We start from the raw sequence: 24116 nt of genomic DNA on the forward strand, positions 1-24116 counted from the left end.
TTTGAAAAAGTGTGAAAACCATCAATCAAGATCTAAGATTGAACCTATATCTTGACAACGAGTTGCCATGCTGGAGACAAACTACTACTACTACTTAACATTTCTAAAGCGCTACTAGAGTTACGCAGCGCTTTACAATTTAATATATAGGGACGGTCCCTGCTCAAAGAGCTTACAATCTAAGAGACAAATGAACGGTCAGTCCGATAGGGGCGGTCAAAATGGGGCAGTCTGGATTTACTGAACGGTAAGAGTTAGGTGCCGAATGCAGCATTGAAGAGGTGGGTTTTAAGCAAAGACTTGAAGATGGGCAGGGAGGGGGCTTGGCGTAAGGGCTCAGGAAGGTTGTTCCAAGCATAGGGTGAGGCGAGGCAGAATGAGCAGAGCCTGGAGTTGGCGGTGGTGGAGAAGGGTACAGAGAGGAGGGATTTGTCCTGTGAACTCAATACCTAAGCCCAGCTCCTTAAACCAGCTTGGGTAAGAGAAGCTGTGGAAACAGTTTTCATTGCTTTTTAAGAGAGAGTATCCAAGGCATTGCGCAATAGTGGCAGCTAGTGGTCAGACCCAGGTTGCGCATACACTGGCTTTTTAAGGGCATCGTGAAATGTGTTTCCTGAATAACAGCTGTCATTGATGTACATAGAAGGGAAAGGAGAGTTTTAAAAATGGAGAGTGGGGGGCTGTAGCTTTAGTAGGGGTCAGGTCTAATTGAGAAATAACCCCAAAATAGCAGGAGAACACTGCTGAGCCCCACCAAAAATGTGAAACAAGAGATCACTGAAATGAATGTAATTCTTAAACAAGAAAGCCTTCCACTCAAGAGAGTTCTCTCGCTCAAAAACTGGGTATAATTTATTATAAAGAAGTTGAGACATGCAAATAATGACTCACCTCGTCTGGAAAGCTTTGACTTTCAAAGTCCTGGATGATGAACTCATTCTGCACAATGAAACAAATCCAGACAGTGCATCAATTACAAAACACAGTACCATGAATCTACTGAGAACATTAATGGAGGCAGTTGGCTCTGCCTTGAAAGAAAGGTGTCGCTGCTAGAGAGCTGTTGATATATGCAAAAGTGCTGAACATAAGAATAGCCATACTAGGGCAGACTGATAGTCCATCTAGGCCAGTATCCTACTTCCAATAGTGGTCAATCCAGGTCACAAGTACCTGGTAGAATCTCAAATAGTAGCAAGATCCATGCTACCAATCCCAAGGACAGCAGTGGCTTTCCCCATGTCTATCCTAATAGCAGACTAAGGACTTTTCTTCCAGTAACCTTTCCAAACCTTTTTTTAAACCAAGATATGTTAACCACTGATCCTCTGGTAACGAGTTCCACAGCTTAACTATTCATTGAGTGAAAATTATTTCATACTATTCACTTTAAAAGTATTACCTTGTAACGTCATTGAGTGATCCCCCTAGTTTTGTACTTTTTGTACAAATAATCAATTCCCTTTTACCCGTTCTATTTCACTTAGGATTCTGTAGACCTCTATCATATCCCCCTCAGCTGTCTCTTCTCCAGGCTGAACAACCCCAACCTGAAGCCTTTCATCACAGGAGAGGAGTTCCATCCCCTTAAATCATTTTGGTCACCCCACATACTGGGGGTAATATTCAGACTATAGTGGTCAGTGTTTTTTTAAACGCTCACAGCTAAGGGAAGAATTAGCCCAGATATTCAGTGCTGAGCCATGTCCGGGCACAGACACTGAATATCTGGGGTTAATTGACACGGCAGTGCCCTCCAGACCTTATACAGGTCCCAGCCAATAATCAGTCTTATGTGGGCCCCATCTGAATATTGGCCAGGGCCTGCATTAAAAATATGATCAGGTTTCCCTCTGATCCATTCTCCCACCCCACCCCACCGAGGTCCATAGCCTCCTCCCAACCCATCCCCAATGAAACAACCCCCCCACCCCCTGCAAGTCTGAACCCCTTCCCATCCCCACTCCCCACCTTTGGTAGCACCCTGAGGCTGCCTTTACTGGTCTCTGCAGCCATTTTGGAAAGGTTGACACTAGGGACACAGTAGAGCCTATCCTGAGTTGGGGGGTGAGGATGGGAGGGTGTATGGACTTGTAGAGGGGTAGGGGACCTTGTTTTGTCAGGGGTGGGTTGGGAGGGGGACTATGGACCTCACTGGAAGTGCCAGTGTGTGCATAGCTATGCGGGTGAATTTAGGACAGTTTCAGCACTGGATTCTGCCGGTACCCGCATAACTGCCGGCTCGTTTCCAACACCACCACCTGGACTGCCCCTGACCTGCCCACTTTTAACATGGCTGTTTTGTGCCGATATTCAACAGCACTGCGATTAAGTGCAGCTGGATATCAGCAATTAGTCTGCCACTAGTAATTTAAGCGGGCAGGAGTCCCTCCTGCCTACTTAAATCACTTTGAACATTGGGCAGACTGTGTTATCTATTTTGACCTTTGTTTTGTTTTTTTGAAAGGAAAGGGAGGGCATAGAAACAGCTTGAGTGTCTGGGCGTGACCCTGGGCAGCCACTGAGAAGCAGATCCTTTGTGAGAAAACAAAAGCATGTGCAGACCCACTGACCTGGTGAAAGGCCCGTTTATTTAGCACAGGTCTTAGTGCTAAGGGCAAATTTAAAAACTTATCCTAGCAAGTATCCAAAAAGAGTGAATCTCAATGAAACAAGGCATGCAGGAACATGAAAAGACAAGGCAAGACAGGTGTCCAGACAAAACCTGGAGCAGAAATCTGGCACAGAAGCAGGAACTGGACAAGAAGCCGGAACAAGACATGGGACAGGACACATGGCAGGAAGAAGGCAGGAAACAGATGCACCGAAGTAAATGCAATGACCCAGCACTGATTCAACCTACAGGCAGGACAAATAAACCCCCATGTATCTGAGCTGGTGCTAGCAGGGCCACACAAGACACATCCAGATAGACAGACAAGGACAGAAGACACCAGAGTATACACTCAGCCGGGGAAAACATACAAGGGAAGGGGTCCACTCCTGCTAAAGGAGGGTAGGCTGATGCCCATCAGCACAGCACAGGTCTGCCCATGTGCTGTGCCTCATACAAGCCACTTCATTGCAGATACTGGGCTCTGTTTTGTCTAGGGGAGAGGTAGTAGAAGGTTTAATATTCCTGCTTCAAAAAGAATTTTAACAGCACTGTCTTCATTGAAATTGGGCGGCAGTATGTTAACCCTTCCTATCATATAAGGTCTCAATGTCAGCCAAGCAAGGACCATTCTCAGCTCAATGCTTAGATAGTACATATGATCTGAACTAAAAGGCTGAAAATTGTTCCTGATCTTTGATTGACACTACAATGCAGCAGTAACAGTTTGTGCTGGTAATTTTACTCATCTCAAGTAAAACAAGCAGGCCTTATCTCCACCCCTTGGTCCCCGAATTGTGGAGTACCACAGGAATCTCCTTGCTCCCCCATCCTATTTAATATAATGATGGTACCATTAGTAGTAATATACCTGAATCAAAGAAATCATAACTAAAATCAAATCTGCTCCAGATCTAATGGAAACCTGGGCAAACAATTTCAAATTCAAACTCAACAGAGTGAAAACTAAGTTCTTAATAACAAGCCCTTACCATCCAATATTTTCCAAAAACTTCACTATTGACAATATAACCTATCCATTGAAGTCCAATCTGAAAATTCTAGGAATAACTATTGAACAACAATTATCATTTGAACCACAACGTATCCAAAGTACCGTTTAATGTCTTCAAATCATTGTGGAAGTTTAAAAAATTGAGACCATACTTTCAAAATTCAGTTTTCAAGTCCCTAACTCAATCACTAGTTTTATCTAAATTCAATTATTGCAATGCCATTTATGCAGGTCTAAAAACCTCATTAATTAGAGAATGACAAGCTGCCCAGAACACGACAACTCACCTTGTATTCAGAGTTCCCCGTCATTCTAAAGTGACCCCACTTCTACTTAAATTACATTGGCTTCCAATAAATGCACGTCATGTTCAAATTATGTGTACTCGTTTATCAAATAATTTATGGCCTATCTCCATCTTATATGCAGAACCTTACTGAGTTACCAACACGTAACGCTAAGATATCCTTGAGAGAATTCCTTGTCTTACACTTCCCTCACTGAAATAAAATAAAATTAAATATAATACAAGTCACACTGCTGAATTCTCTTATCTATGTACTAAGAAATGGAATACATTGCCTAAACAACTACGTCACACTGCTAAATATTTCACATTTCACAAATTGCTAAAGACATACCTGATAAGATCATTTATTAATGACAGAAGCAACCAATCCAACACGTAAACTACAGACTACGACACTCATGACTCCATTACATTTTATTCTGATTATCACAATGTTTTTCACATAATCAGACTTTATAATTGATGTTATCTGGATTTGACACTACATGTTCTGTGAAACTAAGACTTGTTATCAACTGTTTCTGTTTCAATGTGAGCCACATTTAACGTAAACTCAAACCTGTTTGGGATAACATGGGATATACAAGTCATAAATATATAATACATGGTAAAATTCAGGTGCTGGTAAATCGGCAAGTCATCAAACAGCAGAGCATGAAATGAGTGAAATATAATCACTTAATATTGACATAGGACAGGGTGAGAACATAACGGACAGAAATATAAATTATTCAGAAGACAAGACTGGTGTATTTACCTGATCAATGGGTGACATTTCCAGTTCTGTTTGACCACTGTGGAACAAAATAATTTCAAAATTCAATGGCTGGAAATGTTGGGCAACATAAGCTAGCAAATTTGGGAAATTCAGGAAAGAAATGAAAACCTACCTCTTCAAAACATTCTACAGCTAACTACATAAGCTATCAACGTCCCACCTCTACAAATATACCTCATCAAAGCTCTACTGATATCCACACAAACTATCGTCCTAACTCCTTCAACGTCCTACCACTACAAACTTACCTCATCAAAACCCATCAGATAACTGATTCTTTAGATAACTACATAAACTATAAATGTCCTCTCCATGTCTTAACAGAAAAAGACTATTGTAATTCCCACCTAAAATGTAAATTGAAAGCCGCTTTGAACCAAAACTTGTTTTTGGTAACAGTGGGATAGAAGAATGCATGCATGCATAAATAAATAAATAAATAAAGAGGCCTATGTACTAAAGCGTGTTAACACTGAGCGTTGATATGCATCACGTTAGGAGAAAAGTTACTAATCTGCAGTAAAAGTTGGCCTTTTACTGTAGCTTAGTTTACCATGGGAGTCATTAACCTGCGGTAACACAGTATTGAAAGTTAGTCACTCCTGCAGTACAGGATTAATGTAACATGTGATAAACCTCACAAACTGCATTATTCTGCTCCATGGAAACATTTCTTAAAGGGGCTGAAATGAGAAAAAGATAAACAACTTCCCCTTGCTCCTTCCCCATTCCACCCCCCAAATATACCACCAACGACCCCCAACCCCTGTAGGCCCTATTAAACCTACTTTAATTCACCCTTGGTGGAATAGGGTAGGCCAGACAGGACCCCTAGCGTTAAGTGTCACAGTACTATTGCTAGAGATCATACTACCATATAAGGCTTCTTTGCCCTTATATGGCAGTCTGACCCCCCTAGCAGAGATGGTTGATGGGAAGGCAGCTGCTGGCCACAGACCAATGCTGAGCATGTTTCTGGGGGAGGATTCCCTAGTTCTCACACCACTGAGGTTTTCCCTCTCTCACACATGTGCTACACAGGGAGGAAGTTTAGAAGACAAACGATGAGAAAATGGGAGAAATACTAAACATTCCAGAAGGCAGATAAACGCACTTCAGCAAGGACTCTTCTGTCTCTGAAATCGTTGATGTCTCAAGTGGAAACAGATTCACACCATCGCAGTCTTCCGCACTTAAGCTTAATCTGTAAAGGTTTAAAGAAGAAAATAATGGATTTTTTTCATTTAGATATTATTATGAGCACTTTACTAGTTTTGGTTGATATTTACTCAGGGGCCGATATTCATCCAGCATGGTTACTAGCTTAAGTTAAAACCTGGAGCCAATGTTTAATTTAATCCATAAATTCGGCACTGCTGTCTGTAAAGGTAGTGGGCTGAATGTATGGATAATGCAGTCACTGTATCGGTACTATCCATTTAAATTAGGCCTACTGATCAGCAAACCTAAACTAAACACATAACTTATCTGGACAGCAGCTAAATATCACTGTTATCCGGATAAATTTTTAGCCAGCTTCACTTATTCCCTAATCTGACCCATAAATATCCATGTAAATATGGTGCAAAGTAGTGCAAACCTGTAAGCATCACTTGACTAGGCGTACCCAGGGGAGGAGTTTGGGCACTGCACAGGCAGAAATGCAATTTGACATTTATTTTAAAATTTATGCACACTCACTCGTATAGTAGAGTCCCAATTATCCAACCTTCGGTTATCTGAGATTTCAAATTATCCAATTGTCGGTAATCTGGGCTCTGCCCCCTCCCTTCCTTAACAGGATTAGACTCCCCCTTCCAGGACCCTCCTCCCCCCCTCCCCCACACTCGTAGACCCCTCTGGGCCTACCTTAAATTCTCTTGTGTTCTAGTGGTGAAGTTGAGGCAGGCGCGATCCCCAACCTCTCATCTGATGTTTCTGGATTATCTGACATTTTTGGTAATCCAACCATCTGTCAGACTCATTTATGTCAGATAATGGAGACTTTACTTTACTTTATATGCTATCACTTATATTTGCTCTCGAGCACATGTTCAATGTCCACACCATAAGTGTAAATGCAATTTCTGTACGATTTGTGTCTTTGTAGTCTAAAAGTCTGCCCAAATAACCTAGGTGCCCTGTTATAAAAATTACCCTCATATTGCCTGCCCATTTACATTGCTAGACAACTATTTATATTACTAGGGTGCTGCAATTTGGAGGGCACAAGGTGGGGGCGGGGGGAATGAAGCAGTTTGGCTGCCACAGAGTCCCATGCCCTACCAGCTGTAGAGAGAAGTGAATTAGTCGAGTGGGGCTAAGGAGCCCATGCTGCAGCTCCCCAGCAGTCTTCCTCCTCTTCCAAAAGGTTGGCACCGTGTGCATGTTCAAGACATGTACTTCCTGAGATTGACCATGCAATGCATGGTGTCAGCATCATGAAGCACTGACCCTGCAAACATGTATTTCGAGCTTCTCTCAGTACTGGTCTTAAGAAAGAGGAGAAAGAGAGCAAATAAGTCGATGGGGCAGTGGGGCAATTACAAGGCTCATTCACCTACATGCCCAGAATTCTTGCACTGGTCCTGAAGGGCCTAAATGTATTTATTGATATTTCTCAACCCAAATTTAAAATGACCATAAATACCCCAATTTTTCCCCAAAGCGCACAGTCACCGATGCATGGAATGCATTTCCCTAGCAAACCACTTGATGTTCAATAATAATTTTATATCTACGTAAATATGCAGGTCAAAATAAGCCAGGAGCATTATTTTATAACATTGACTGCCTCTGGCTATTCTAGACAGTTATGCGGGTGCGGCTGACATTCAGTGCTGTTCCCACATAGATAATGAAGCAAAGTTAGATTAGAACTGCTTTTTTGGGGGTCTAACTTGCCCGGTTAGTTATGTGAGTACCAGAACTGAATCTCACCAGTGCCTGCATAATTCCCGGCTGCACCTGACTGACTCCACCCCGGACTATTCCAACACTGACTGGAACGTGCTGAGGCAAAGCTGATATTCAGCATCACCATGGACAGTCCACTGAATGCGATTTAACCAGGCAGTAGCCTCCCCTCCCCAGTTAAATCATTTTGGATACTGGGCTCATGGTTTTTTGGTACCCTAGAAGTAAAATGTAATTCTCCTGAATCAGTCTCAGTACAGACAACCAAAAATGAACAAGAGCTGTGAAAGCCGAATGACTGCTATTGGCAAACCTGTTAGGATCTTGTAAAAGACTGACTGCTTTCCTCAGCTGATCAATCATTGGCGGACTTCCAACTTGATCATCCGATATGATCCTTCTGCAATGTGAGAACAGGCACATGGGAACCCAAGTCAATCCTAGGTGCAGAGTCAGCTACCTTTCAGCAAAGACTAAAAATGTATTCTCTATAATTTATTCTAAACTAATTTTTTACAGTCTTAAGATACAGTTTGTTGGTATCAGCAAAATCTTATATTATGAAAAATATATCAGAAACTTTGATATTTCATATATCAATCATTGCACAACCAAATTCATACCAGAGATTTAAAGTTAGTTATGGAATATTACATTTATTTACAGTAACTTAAAAGCCAGGATTCCTTGAAAAAATGAAATCACAGGTAAAAATTAAGTTTTCAGGAGGAAAAAAAGCCCAAGTACACACATTCCCCTGTTTCACCATTCTTACGCTTTCTAAAGCAACATTCTGTTAAGGAGAAAAAACTGCCAGTAGCCAATTAACATCTCCAAAATAACCCAACCCTCTCTACCTGGCTCCTACTCTCAAACATAAGAGAAGAACGAAAAACAAAACCGCAACGTTTATCACCCCATAAGCCCAAAACCTGGAGTTGCTCAGGAAACTATACAAAACCAAGAACCAGGTGGCCAGTTCAACAAAATAAGTGGAAGTTTCTAAGTAAGGAAAAGAGAAAGAGGGCGACTTGATATACTGCCTTTCTGTGGTTTTTGCAACTACATTCAAAGTGGTGTACCTGGGGCAATGAAGGGTTAAGTGACTTGCCCAGAGTCACAAGGAGCTACAGTGGGAATTTAACCCAGTTCCCCAGGATCAGAGTCTGCTGCATTAACCACTAGGCTACTCCTCTACCAAGTAAAGGAAGAAAATGTGTGACCGATCATATTCCCCCACTGACTACAAAGCTAACGATGTCCCACTGCTTCCAGGTAAACAAGCAACTTGATCACCTCCTAGCTAAAACTGGCTTAAAACGGTTCCCACCCAGCAAAAAAATCATCGCTCCGCAAAATATGACTACATTTCTGCAAATGAAACCAACAAGTTCACAGGCATGCCACCATGGATCTTATCCTTCCATCCACAGCCTCTAGCATTCCTCTTGAACAGGCTGTGCCTGCTCTTGAATCCACCAACCTGTGCTCCTGTTTGAATGAGGAAAAATAAATCTCTTCCTTACCTCCATGGTGGTCCAGTGGTCAGCTGGGGCAGGAGCAATCCTCCTATGCTCCTGCCCATGCAGTCTCCATTCACCGTATTGAAAATAACTGCCGTGAGTTCCCGCGGCAGCGACAGTCTCACGAGAGTGCCGCTGTAAGTGGAGACTGCATGGGCAGGAGCGTAGGAGGATCATTCCTGCTCCAGCTGGGGCAAAACCGGCTCATAAAATTAAAAAAAAAAAAAAAAACAAACGGCTCTTGCGAGCCAGTGCAAGCTGGCTCCAGCGCACCACTGCATGCGCCCTAACCACATTTAGACATACTCAGTTATGCCAGTGCTTTTTCTGGCGTATCTGTGAGAACCAAAATGTAAGGCGTGCTGATGGAAAAATTAAGACATACCTGATAATTGTCTTTCCTTTAGTCGCAATAGATGAATCCAGGAACTGGTGGGTTGTATCCGTCTACCAGCAGGTGGAGATAGAGAACACTAAAAACAGGCATAGACCCCCTGTGTATCGGTCCTTCTACCTTTAATATAGAAAGAATTCCAAAGCAGGAAAAGAAATAGGAACATCACTTAACTCACAATAAAAGAAACGCACTCAACCGGAGTGAATAACACTCAAAAGGAGAAACAAATAGAACTGTCAAATGCAAATTTGCTGAAATTGACCACAAACTGCAACAGGGAGGGATCCTGGATTCATCTGCTGCGACTAAAGGAAAGAAAATTATCAGGTATATCTTAATTTTTCCTTCCTTAGCCTCAGCAGCAGATGAATCCAGGAACTGGTGGGATGTACCCAAGCACACCCTACACTGGGCAGGAAGTTGCAGCTCCCTGAGATAGAACCGCCGCTCCAAAGCGTGCATCCTCTTGAGCAGCAACATCGAGCCGATGTTTCACAAAGGAAAGATGCGATGCCCACGTTGCCGCTCGACAGATGTCCAAAACAGAAAACAACTAAGTTTCCGCCCAAGAAGAAGCCTGAGCCCACATAGAATGTGCTTTCAAAGCCTGAGGCGGAGACTTTCCAGCCAAAAAGTAAGCCGAAACAATTGCTTCCTTCAGCTAGCGCACCACTGTGGCTTTAGACGCTGGGAAGCCTCGTCATGGACCTGCAAATAGGACGAATAAGTGATCAGAGCACTGAAACTCGTTTGATATTTCCAAGTATTGCAAAAGAATTCGCAGAACATCCAGAAGGCGCAGCTGTCGAAAAGAATCCAGGCAGTCCTCCTTCCGAAATGAAGGAAGAAAGAGGCTGATTCAGGTAAAAAACTGACACCACTTTAGGAAGAAACGATGGTACTCTACGAAACGTGACCCCAGATTCCGAAAACTACAAAAAAAGATCCCGGCATGACAGGGCCTGAATCTCTGACACCCTACACGCCGACGCCAGGGCCACAAAAAAAAAAACAGCCTTAAGTGTAAGATCTTTCTGCGAATCCAGATGAAGCGGTTCAAAGGGCGCTGACTGCAAAGCACACAAAACAAGTCGCAAACTCCAAGTAGGACATGGGACCCGCAACGGAGGATGAAATTTCAACACTCCTCTCAAGAATCGCACTACATCCGGGTGAGCCGCAATCGAAGATCCTGCCACCCGACCTCGAAAACAGGCTAGCGCTGCCACTTGCACCCGCAGAGAATTGTAGGCTAAACCTTTCTGCAGGCCCTCCTGCAAAAAAAGCAAAAATCTGGGCAACAGAAGCCCGCATCGGTGACCACGCAAGCACCGAACACCATGTCTCAAAGGTATGCCAGACCAGAGCGTAGGCCGTAGTTGTGGATCGCTTGTGAACCCTTAGCAAGGTAGCTATAACCTCATCAGGATAACCTTTCTTCCTCAACTTCGCCCTTTCAAGAGCCAGGCCTTAAGACCAAAGGGGCAAAGATCTTCCATAGGCACCGGTCCCTGATGAAGAAGGTCCAGTAGGAGAGGAATACTAAACAGCTCCCCCACCAGAAGCCGGTGCAAAACCGCATACCACGGACGACGCGGCCAGTCTGGAGCCACTAGGATCACTAGGCCCGTGAAGGCGGATCTGTTGAAGAACTCATCCTATCAAGGGCCACAGAGGGAACACATACAGAAGTGTGGATGTCGGCCATGGCTGTGAGAGGGCATCCAGCCCCTCAGACCCGTGCTCCTGTCTTCTGCTGAAGAATCGACAGACTTTGGCATTGGAGCTGGACGCCATGAGATCGAAGCCTGGTGTTCCCCACTCGCTGCAAATCCGATGGAACACATCCGTCGCCAACTCTCACTCTGCCGGATCAAGGGCATGGCGACTGAGGAAATCGGCTCGCACACTGTCCAGACCAGCGATGTGTGCCGCCGATAACAGGAGAAGGTGCTGCTCCGCCGAAGTCAAAATGACCTGTGCCTCGTAGGCCAACGCTCTGTTCTGCGTGCCGCCTTGGTGATTGATGTAGACCACTGCTGTCGTATTGCTCGACAGAACTCGCACTGCTCGTCCTTGAAGGATCCTTCAAAAGGCTAGAAAAGCCAGCTGAACAGCCTTCAGCTCCAGACGATTGATGGACCAACCGGACTCCGTAGTCGACCACAGTCCCTGAGCATAATGGTGCAGACAATGAGCCCCCCATCCAGAGAGACTGGCATCTGTCATCACTAGAATCCATTGAGGAGAGGCAAGTGGCATTCCCCGCCTGAGATGAACTTTGGAAAGCCACCAATCCATGCTTTTCCTGGCAGCTAGAATCCAGAGAAACCAACACTGATACTCCAGGGAAGTCGGAGACCACCAACTGAGTAAGATATATTGCGAGGGCCTCATGTGAGCCCTTGCCCAGGGCACCACGTCCAACCTGGCTGCCATGAGACCCAGCACCTGGACATAATCCCAAGCCCGAGGAAGCCCCAACAATCGTTGAATCTGCGACTGCAACTTGAGATGCCTGCCGTCAAGAAGAAAAACGCAACCCAGCTCCGTGTTGAAGGAAACTCCCAAATATTTGAAAGACTGCAAGGGGATCAAATGGCTCTTTGGAAAATTGACGACCCAGAACTTCTATCACTCGAGAAGTGGCTTGCCAAGAGAAAGGCAAGCCCTCGCCGCATAGGAAGTACAAATAGAAGCCTGCAGAGCCAAGGCCGCAACCTCAAAGGAGCGTTTCAAGGATGCCTCCAAAGGGCGATCCTGGATATCCTTGAGGGCTACCCCACCCTCAACAGGAAGAGTGGTCTTCTTGGTGACCGCCGCCACCAGAGAGTACACCTTAGGAAAGGCAAAAAGCCTCAGATGGGACTCACCCACCGGGTAGAGGCGAGCCATAGTACGGGCAACCTTCAAAGAGCCTTCCGGCTCTGACCACTGATCCGTAATAAGCTCCTGAATAGCCTCATGTACAGAGAAGACTTTTTGTGCTAGCCATCTTGATATTCATCACCACAGCGGCTACTTCCTCTACATCTTCAATATTTAACACCTGCAAAGGACTTGGAAATGAGAGAGGCCAGTTCGTCTCTGTGAAAAATCCGAACTGCCTTTGTATCGTCCTGCACTTCCTAACCAAGTTCCCCCTCCTCAAGATCCCCCAGGCCCGAATTCTGCGTGGCTCTAGAGGATCCTCCTGCTCCTTCTAAAAGAGAAGTCTGGGGAAAATGGGAGGCGACAGAACCTGTCTCAGACAACGAAGCCACCCGCCTGCGCTTCAACGCCGGCGATTCTGCAGGAAAAGATGAAGATGTACCTGCCACTACCTCGAGACCAATCTGACCCAGCTGCTCTGAAGGGAAAGGCTGTGGCAAGCAGAGTGATAGGGAACCCGGGGAGGATTGATCTTATCAACAGAAATGCCTGATGCAGCAATAAAATAAACTCAGGGGAAAATGGGTCACCCTGTCCCTGAGAGCCCAAAGTCTCTATAGCTCTGAATCCCCGAGGCTGCTGAGACCTCTGACTGCCCTCTGCCTGCGTTTTTGCCGTTCCAGGAACCATGTTAACAACGTCCCCCGGCAAATCTAAGATGGCGCCTGCGCCGAGTAGCAGAGCATGGGAAACCCCCTCTGAGGATGCCATCTGACTCGCAGGCCCCGATTCCTCTAGGCAGCCTGCACTACAGAGTCCCGCTACACCTCTTACCACAATGAGGGCAGCGTTTGGCTGTCTCAGCTGCCATACAGCGCTAGCGCTGACACAGGGAGAAAAGGCACGAATTGAGGAAGCTGCAACACTCACCCAGCCACAGGGGAAGTGAGGTCCGGCCCCGGAGGAGCTGCAGACGGCGTCCCAGCGCTCCAGCACCTGGTCAAAGGAGTTCAGGTCTGGAAACGTGCTGTCTGTGGGTCAGAAGGTTTTTTTTTTTTTTTACTGTGAGCTAAGAGCACAGAAAGCCACAGAAGAAACAGCATTGAAACCCACTGGAAGAAGGGAGAAACGGGTCCCACAAGTATGCCTCTAAAATGGGCACCGTCAGCCACACACCCCAGCTCAACTGGAAAACCCAGGAGCCCCCTCAGCAAGAATCCAGGAGCTGCCAAGCTCCGTCCACCACCTGCTGGAGATAGAGATATACTAAAGGTAGAAGGACCGATACACAGGGGGTCTATGCCTGTTTTTAGTGTTCTCTATCTCCACCTGCTGGTAGACGGATACAACCCACCGGTTCCTGGATTCATCTGCTGCTGAGGCTAAGGAAGCCATGTTACACTAGTATTCTATAATACAATCTGGGTGCCCAGCACTGTTCTCTCTAAGCTGTCAGTGGGGGATGCTGTTTCATGCCACATTTTCAATAATGAGGGACAGGCAGGCTCTGCAGGACTCTAAGAAGCACCATCCCCCACTGGCAGCTATGCAGTTGGAGGACTCCTGCTCAGCTTCCAGGGAACAGTGGTGCCCAGATGATGTTATAAAATAGGTTCTCACCATTAAGCATCGGGGAACCCTAACAGGTGGTGTCCAATTAAAGAATTAACCCCTAAGAGGAAGCCAGAGATCAACCAGGGCTACAGTATTATATAAGGAAGTAAACTGGACAAGCAAGATGCTCCTCATCTGCAATCATCTTCTGTGTTTCTAGAATACCTACCTTTCTCCTGCTGTCCAGTGAATGTCTTCTTCTATTTGTAAAGGTTCATCGAATTCTGCTGTTCGGACCTGCACACAGATGATAAATATTACAGCGAGTGTCAGAATAGGATAGCAGCTTCCATTTACGCACAACCCAGTAATACTACTTCCATCAACCAACTCCAACAATATTTGCATGTTTTCCCAGTCACATCTACGACATGTGCTGAAATGTGCACCTTCACAGATAACAGGGGTGCCAGAACCAGCAAAGCAAAAAGGCTGAATGCCCCACCAACAATTGATTATAAACTATAGGCCCAATATTCAAAGTGATTTAAGTGGCTAGGAGAGGCTCCTGGCTGCTTAAATCGCTTGAGTGGGGCTACCATAAATATTTGGCAGCACTTAACCAGTTAGTGCCGCTAAGTATCAGCCCTGACTGCTAAACTGAAAGCCGGTTAATTTGTGGGCAGTCCGGGAGCAGAGTCAGCACTCATGAAGTTAAGCGTCGATATTCAGTACTTAACTGCATAAGTTAAGCGGCCAAATCATACCGCATAAAACACAGTCCAATCTTTATGGCAGAGGTTCCCAAACCTGGTCCTGGAGGCACTCCAGCCAGTCAGGTTTTCAGGATATCAACAATGAACATGCATGAGGAGATCTGAATGCAGTCGAGGTAGTGCATGCAAATATCACTCATGAATATTCAATGTGGATATCCTGAAAACCTGACTGGCCGGGGTGCCTCCAGGACCAGGTTTTGGATCCAATGCTTTATGGTATCGCAGGCAGTTAAGTGCTGAATATCGCACTTAACGGCATAAGAGATAGCTGGCCATAGGAACCTGGATATTCAATGTTGCTGCCTGGACATGGCCTGGCATTGAATATCGGGGCATAAAGCTGGTGACAGTCAAAATAACACTCACCGCCACTGACTAAATATTTACCCCTAACAAACCATGTGAAAAGCCAACTGATATATGTATTTAGCCATATACATGTAAGTTTCAAGTGTAGAAGAGCTGGTGATTATGCATGTATGCTGGGGCACGTTCATGACATGCTTCGCGCAGGTCTGAAATGTATACAGGTATTTCCTATTTGGTAATTGAAAAATACATATACTTAAAAAAAAACTGCCCTGCTGGCATTTGCACCTGTTCCTAGGCATGCATAACTGTCCACTAAGGGGTCCTTTTACTAAGGTGCTCCAAAAAATTGCCTGCACTGGTGTAGACGCGTGTATTGGACACACGCAGGTCCATGTTGCAGCGAACCTGCAAAAAAGGCCTCTTTTTTTGGGGGGGCGAAAATGGACGTGCGGCAAAATGAAAATTGGAGCGCGTCCATTTTGGGCCTCAGACCTTACCAACACCCATTGACTTAGCAGTAATGTCTCACGCGTTAACCGGACAGTAATCGTCAGTGCACATACAATGCCGATTACTGCCCAGTTAGCGCCGCGCACTAGAAACTTTCTGGGGAGTGTAGTGGGCGCATATAGAAAATGAAATTACTGCCCGGGCCACGCGGTAGCTGGACGGTAGTTCAAAATTGACATGCTTACGTGCCTACGCGACTTAGTAAAAGTGGCCCTAACTGTTCATTTGGACCTGGAGTTTGGAGGAGTGATTGAGAGGGGAACTGTATTCAACACTGCAGTATTTAAACAGAAACCAGCCGATATTCAGCGCTACTTAACCAGCAATGAACAGCTCCTAACCGGTTAAATAGCGCGTTAGCCGGCTAACGCTAATATTCAGTGCGAGATAGCCAGTTATCTCACACTGAATATTAGCGCTTAGCTGCTAACTGGCTATGCCGCATGACTTAGCTGGCTAAGTGCCAATATTCACTGCTAAACCAGCTAAGTTGAGCAGTTAAGATAGGCCGCTTAAAATAAACGCTTGTAACCTAAGCGGCTAGCGCTGAATACGCACCTAGCGTTTAAGTTGCTATGGCCAAATCTGACACCAGATATTCAATACATAACTTGTCACAGGAACACAAATTCTGTATAGAGTGTATTACATATACATCCAACAATATTCCTGTATATTACATATACATCCAACAACATAACATGTAATGCTATTCAAAGGAGAAAGGATGTTGTTTTATACTACTTACTAGTAAAAAAGGCCCGTTTCTTAACGCAATGAAACGGGCGCTAGCAATGTAATGAGTTCCTGCCATTAATGTTTCCACGGTTGTATTCTGAATATAATTGTTGTTTACATGTGTAAGATTTCTTTATATACAATATTTTTTGTGTAAACTGTGTCACAATGTGGTAAAAGTTTTCCTTGTTCAGGCCCTTCAATCAGTTTAACAATCACATCAGAAGAGCTCCTTACTCGTGAGAATGCAACATACAGTTGCCCATGTGAGAGACTGAGAGTGACAGTGTGTTTTACAGACAGTGTAAGAGAGAGATACACAGAGTGATTGAGTGTGTGTGTGTGTGTGTGTGTGTGATGTGTGTGAGTGACAAAGTGATTAAATGTCTGTCTTCCCTTCCGTTCTGTGCACTTGCCTCCACTGTTGTTCGTACCTCCATGTATATGATTGTTTGTTAGAGATTCAATCCACTCCACTTCCCTCCTCCAAGTTCCGTTCTGTCTGATTGGTTCTTCATTGACAGTGAGAGCCAATGAAACGCTGAACTACAGACTTACGAATCCTACACTACCACAGAGTCAGCTTCAGAATGTTGGAGGTGCTTTTTATTATATAGGATATTGATATCATACACATATTTATTTAGGCACAAGGTAATACACCATCAAAGTGCTGGCATTTCTACATCATGCTATAAAATCTCCCACTAGTAAAATAGCTATAGCCTCCTGAGTGAGACCAATATATTGTCAATATAATCCAATATATCAAGTCCAGTCAGTGTCCATTATCAAAGCCTTTTCATCCCCTACGAGGGAACTACTCTTCATTAATTCAAATCAGCTCAAGTATCTGTTCGTCAAGAACTTATATATGGATGAAATAAACTTCCATATGGATGTCACTCCTCTGGAATGACTTAAATTGGTATGATGTTACTACCACAACGTTTACGCTCAGGGGCTGTACCTATGTAGTGCTCCTTTTCAATTAATCATCCACTTTCACAACTTGCATGACCTTAACTCTGGCTGAGTTTCACTTGGACGCTTTCTCAAAAGTCACACTGCACCTCTGCCTACAAATATGTAAACCGCATCACATACTAGTAATCCTTCTCCTATTTCACTAAATACAATCACAAATAATAATTGGAATAAAATAAGATTCTTACTTTACATGTTCTTGTTCAACCACATATCGTGGCAACAACTAGGCCCAGACAGGACTCCAGCCCAGAATGCCTCACGTCTCTTGACAGCACGTGATTGTATTTAGTGAAATAGGAGAAGGATTACTAGTAGTGGTATGTGATGTGGTTTATATATTTGTAGGCGGAGGTGCAGCGTGCCTTTGAGAAAGCGTCCAAGCAAAAAACTCAGCCAGAGTTATGGTCATACAAGTTATGAGAGTGCTTTATAAAACCCTACCAAAACAATTTCTGGAATCTTCTAAATCTTGTGAGAATAGGATTCTTGGTTTCTTAAAGAAAGAAATTATTTCCTCTAAAAGTGCTTTTGCTTATTTCTAGTCTCTGACTTACATTTCATTTTATTTTTAGAATATTTTTTAATACAAGTTTGACTCATTCCTGCCTAGGTTTAGAATTACTCAGTGTTCTTTAGGTCATAGAATCTGATGTTCTTTAATTCGGAGGGAGGAATGTGGATTCAGATTGGGAAAATCAGAACAATGCATCACTACTTTTTATTTGCAGTGATAGGTCAGAACATTTTTTTAAATCTATTTCTCTAGTAGTACCAAATGCCACCAGAGTGACAGGACAGTTAGCCAGACAGACAACAGATCAGAACAACCCTCACCAAACGGAAGCAAGTAGGTGGCATCGTGGCTTTAGTTGCACTGTGTCATCAATTTATTAGTTTGGCTTGCTCACTGCTTATGTAGGCCAGCAAGGAATGTTTTCTTTCAAAACAGATTTCAGACTTGCCTTGATATAGTTCATAAATTCAGCCGTGAGGGCATCTGCCCCATCAGGAAACTGGTGCCTTAGATCCCCCAACTCATCACTGCCAATTAAAACAGGAGGCTCTGCACTGGAATCACCTAATACAAAAAAGAACAATGGATTAAAAATGACAAACATTCCTCTTGTACTTGCCTCTAACTATTCACTGGAGTCAATATTCAGCACTAGTTAACTGAGCTGTTCTTCCCTGCTTTCCCACACCTTCATCTCAGCTTGGGTTTTCCTCTTTATCCTCTGTTAACATTCTTTTCTTTTTTTTAATTTTCAGAGGTCTTTCTTGAAATGCTTCAAGCCAACGTTACCGAACAATAAATAAAATCTCAGGCGCCAATGGAAATAATTCTCTTAATGCAAACAAACACTAATTATGACAAACACCATGGTACCCCCATCATCTTACTTAAAAGATATTTTTGTCAGCTCACCCCCCATTAAGAAACTTGATAGGTATAGGAAAATGGGGTGAGATCTTTACAACATTTTTTCAACTTCATATTCTTCCCCTATCATCTCATGTACATTACTGCACAGTATCCAATATACCCACATTGATCTATGTTGCCCCCACCTCAATCACAGTTAGCCAAGAATGGGCCCCAAACCTTCTCCCCATCTGGCCACATTCCTATTCTGTCATGTGGTCAAACGTGTCATTTCAGAGATATGAGTTGTGCCATCCCCTTGACCAATGAGGGACACCCCTCTTGTTTCCAAGAACTCACCAGTGTCAAGCCAGCAGCAGTAAGGGTATGTTTTATCAATGCCTTCTAAGCCCTGGACACTTTTAAGATGAATCTGTTAAAAAGAAAATCCAAGGGCCCCGGGGTATCACAACCCAGCGATCTCTGGTCTACTTTGTATTGCTTTCCAAAAGGTTCTTACTTTAACATAAGACCACAATACATGCCCCACAGTGCCTCTTTTTCCACACTGCCTTCAGCACTGAGGAAAGGCATGATTGAGGCACACAGGAATAAGGTTTCACTGTTCTCCTACCGCCCTTAAGACTCTAGTAAGGTTAGATTTAACCCATTTTCTCTCTTCATAATAAGCTCCCAGCTCACCCTCCTATCTAGTTCTATGACAAGTACTCACAAACCCCAACCCTCCTAAATGTCTATATAGTGCCAAGAATAACCTCCAAGTTCTCCTAAAGTCCTCACAGATATTCTCTGGAATGGAGGGTTCCCTACTAACCCTCTGCTTATTTTCCTTAAGGGTAAATGTACCACCTGCTGGTAAGGAAACAGATTTTGTGAGGGAAGCTGCTAATCTAGAGAAAGAGTATCAAAGGGTATTAAGGTAGAGTCATCACATAATTGACCCCAGCACTGCAATCCTAGAGACTCCCATCTCCTTAATGTTCCCGGTACGAAACCCAGGTGAAACAAAGGATTCAAAGCTATCAGTGTGAGTCCTGATCATTGAAAATTAGGGCTTTTACTCATCCCATCCCATAAAAAGTACACATAAGGAACTGAAAGGATACAATTCTCTCTCCAGGGTTCTAAACCTGGGTGACAACCAAATTAGATGTGCCAGCTTTTGAGTTCCCACCTGACACGGCTTTATTTGGACCCAGAGTTTTAAAGGATGATCCTGATACCATTCCACAACTGCCTTTGCATGGGCCACTTTATAATACCATGCAGATGTAACACACCCAACCCAACCTGTTTCCTATGACTATACAATACACTCACAGGTATTCTGGGGCATTTATTGTTCCAGATAAAAATAAGAAGCCTGCCCTTCAGTAAGAATAGATAACTTTTTGGCAGTGAGATGGGAAGCACCTGGAACAGATACATAAGCCTAGGCAAAATGTTCATTTTAATGACAGTGATGCACCCAAACCATGAAAAGGTTAGTAAATTCCACTGCTCTAAATCTGACTTAATTTCTTAAATAAGCTGTGGGTAATTAGCAGTAACGAGGCCAGTATGTGTTAAATTTAACTGAAAGCACTGAATACTCTGCTCTACCCATCTAAAAGGGAATAAAGATTTCCATACATCCACAACCTGCAGCTCAAAGCCTATGTTCATGGCTTCTGCCTTACACATATTCACCCTGAAATCAAATTCCCCAGAATATAACCCAATCTCCTCCGACAAATTTTGCAATGAAAAATTAGGATGAGAGAGAGAAATAAGGACATCATCTACAAAAATGGATATTTTATATTCATTAGGGCCCACTACAGTGCCCTGAATGTCAACTAGCGCCCTAATTGCTGCTGCAAAGGGCTCCATCAAAAGAGGAAATAATAATGTTGACAAAGGGCGCCCTTGCCTAGTGCCCTGTGCCAAAGCGAATATATGGGAGTTCCCACCACTGATTCTAACACATGCCTTCAGCTTGGTATACAAGGCCCTCATCCATCCTCAAAAATTCTGTCTCATCTCACATTTTTCTAATACTCAGTCCAGGAAGTTCCAATGAACTCTATCAAAGGGTTTTTCAGTACCAGTTGTCAGCAAAGCATATAGGAATCTCCCTGAACTGAGCAATGTTGAGTAAGTTAATTGTTCTACAGTTAATGTCAGCGCAGCTTGCCACTTAAGAATAAAACCCATTTGATCAAGATATATTAATGTGAGCATGTCTACTGAAAGTCTCATAGCCAATACTTTCGCCAAGAATTTTTTAAATACGGAAATAGGGTGGTAAGACCAGCATTCCATCTTGTCCTTTCCAGGGAATAACAGCTATCCAAAGCATCCATCATGGTGGACAGCAATGTTCCCCTTCCCTATCAATATTAAGAATCATTGTCAAAAGAAGATCAAGTTTTACGGCAAACGTTTTATAGAATTCACCTATGAACCCATCTATTCCATATGTTTTACCATCAAGTAACTCCTTGATTGCCTGAAGGTGAAATGGGACAGACTCAGGAGTAACCTGAGGAAATACTTTTTCACAGGAAAGGTGGTGAATTCGTGGACTGGCCTCCCAGTGCTTTCAAGTTTCCAAGTTTATTTATATACCGCAAATAGAAGAACATCTATGCGGTGCACAGTATAATTAAATGGAAGTGGTGGAGACGAAGACCATATATGAATTCAAGCAAACTTGGGACAAGTACATAGAATCTTTAAAGGATAGGAAGGGATAGTAGATGGGCAAACTGGATAGGCCATATGACCTTCATTTTTCTCTTCCCTAGGCTCTGTGGCTCTCTCCAATGTGGTTCACTGCTCCTCCATTAACTTGAGTACCTCACTCCTGTCTAAATAAGCAAGAACTGCAGCCTCATTTATACTTGGCATGCTTAAATCACGCCTGCTTTAAGGTGGAAACAGTCAAGCAGCTCCCTTCTTTATCTTTAATTTTATAAATGCTCCAATCTATTTGGGATATACGTAGTCAGTGGACAGAAGTTTGCCTATTTTATTATTTTTCTCATAGGATATCTGCTTAAAACGAGAACTATGACACTCCAAAACTCACTATTTAGTAAACTATCTAGCTGGAGCTGTGCAGCTAGCAAAGCAGGATAAACTTTCACTGAACCTGTACGCGTATGCTGAGCCTCCAAGCCCTGAATTTAGGTTTTAAAATTCAAAATTAATTGTCAAGTTTTCAGCTTGTTTTGTGTGGCCTTCTTTATAAAGTACCACTGGTAACAGCCTTAAGCGCATCCCAACAACATGCCGTCCTGTACCCGTTTTACAATAGGCTTTACGTTTTGCTGAGCCTCTTGTAAAACACTTTGAGAATTCTCCAGGTTCAGATACGAACATCTGAATTCCCCTTACCACATCCTTTCTAAAATACAGCTCACTACCTTTAATAGAGAAAGTTAAATTGCAAAATGCTCTTAACTAGGACTTTCCAAACCTAGCCTTGGAACCCACAGCCAGCTGGGCTTTCTGAATATCAAAATGAACATGCATAAGATATCTTTGCATACACTAAATCTCCAGTGTATGCAAATGTATCTCATGCATGACAGATTTTGGGAACCCCAGGGCACATTTGGGACATCTTGCTCTTGACAGTGTATCAGTGGTTAATTCTCCAATCAGTAAGGTTCACTGGGAGTCAACTATACATAGTACTTTCACGTTATATTATTCTTAAAATGATTTTTCCAAGACAAAGTGAAATCTTATTACCTGTCTTTTAAACTTGATTCTTCCTCTAGTCACTATATGCCACCGATTATTTAAGCTACCAGGTTCTCCCCACTCAACTACAATTAATCTAAAATTCCAACATAAACAGGAGAGGAAGTGGCACCACATGGAGCAAGAAGATTATGAATGGAAACCACAGAGAGTCAAGAGCACCCCTGAGGAAAACAGAGTGAGCAAAGAAACAACAACCAAAGGATGCAAAATAAATATATTATCAGACCTTTTTCAGCAAGGATCTGCTGCCTGGAGTCGTTTTTCATAATGCAATGTTCCTCTTCTCTAATGTTACACATTGGGACGCTCAAGCTAGCACTGTCTTCATCAGAGGGCTAGAAAGAACAGAAAAATGCATGCTAGAAGAAATTGAATTCATGTATATCCAACTAAGCAACAACATCTTCAATAGTAATGTCTGTGCTGACAGATGCAGGAGTAGTGACTGAAAGACAATGGCCGATTTGCTTGCTCTTGCAAATAATTCTGTCAGTGGTTTTCTGCAAAATTCTGCAACCTACCTGTTGTGTCTGTGCATGTAGAACATCAGCTAATGGAGAAGGGACTGAAGTGAAAATTCACAGCCAAGGAGAGAGCGAATTGGTTTTGTTTTAAATTTGGGGACCCTTTTACTAAGCTGCGCTAAAGACTGGCCAGTGTTATGCCCAGTTTTGAGCATCAGGGCCTGTCTGCTCAGTGGAGGGAGGAGGGGGAAGGAGTTGCATTAATGTGAGCTATCAGAAGGAAAGTTAACTATGTGCCCTGAGGTGCAGTTAGTAGAGAATGACACGGGGACGGGGCCTGCGGGGATGGGGACGGGGACAGAGACCATGGGGACAGGGCGGGGACAGATCCTGTGGAGACGGGGTGGGGACAAGGACAGATCCCACGGGGACGCGGCGGGGATGGGGACAGAGGCCATCAGGATGAGGACAAACTTTGTCCCCGTGTTACTTTCTACTTTGAAGCTTTGATTGATGCAGACAAAAATATTTTTTTTTTTTTTTTTTAAACAAGCAAACTTGTTGGCCACAGCTAGCAAAATTTGCATGGGGGATCCTGTATATCCTGCTACCAGGACATCTTCTAAGAACACATCTTCCATTGCAGGAGGGATTGTGGAAGACAGGAGAGCTAGACTGAATCCTGAGATGGTTGATGACTTATTCATCCACAGATTAAAAAAATCATACAGTAATTCATAGGGCATATTTCTCCCCTCTAGGACATACAGAACAGGCAGGGTGGGTTAGGATTCCTTGGGGTAGTAAAAGTCAGTTATTGTCGGGGTTGGAAGGGTAGAGGGTAGTGGTGGTGGGAGGGTTTACTCTAGTTGCTCATTGCTGTTATTGTTTTCTATTTGTAATTTATACACAACACTTGCACAGCATATTGTTCCTTTTTTTACTTTATTAAAAAGATTTAAATATAAAATCATAAGTGTTCGAGGCTTCTGCAGATGTGAACAGAACCCACGGGGATGGGGCGGGGATGGAGACAGAATCTGCGGGGACAGAGTGGGGATGGAGACAGGGCCTGCGGGGACAGAACCCATGGGGACATGTCATTCTGTAGCAGTTACCATTTCTACCTTAGGTAGCCTGCACTAACTCTCAAAGATATAACAGTGGGCAATAATTCTAGCATTAAGATCTAAGGATGCCATTTC

General features: G+C 43.7%; 1 protein-coding gene across 1 annotated transcript in view; it reads right to left on the reverse strand.

The window, feature by feature from the left end:
* Positions 1-24116, reverse strand: part of LRCH1 (leucine rich repeats and calponin homology domain containing 1) — a 346398-nt gene that overhangs the window by 88654 nt on the left and 233628 nt on the right. Inside the window, exons 8-14 of the mRNA XM_030200501.1 lie at positions 22674-22782; positions 18270-18385; positions 14208-14275; positions 7947-8033; positions 5832-5921; positions 4697-4733; positions 892-939 (exon numbers count right to left, since the gene is read on the reverse strand). Of these exons, the coding sequence (XP_030056361.1) occupies positions 892-939; positions 4697-4733; positions 5832-5921; positions 7947-8033; positions 14208-14275; positions 18270-18385; positions 22674-22782 (555 nt within the window). The remainder of the gene's footprint in view (positions 1-891; positions 940-4696; positions 4734-5831; positions 5922-7946; positions 8034-14207; positions 14276-18269; positions 18386-22673; positions 22783-24116) is intronic.

The sequence above is a fragment of the Microcaecilia unicolor genome, chromosome 4, assembly GCF_901765095.1.
Source record: "Microcaecilia unicolor chromosome 4, aMicUni1.1, whole genome shotgun sequence".
NCBI lineage: Eukaryota > Metazoa > Chordata > Amphibia > Gymnophiona > Siphonopidae > Microcaecilia > Microcaecilia unicolor.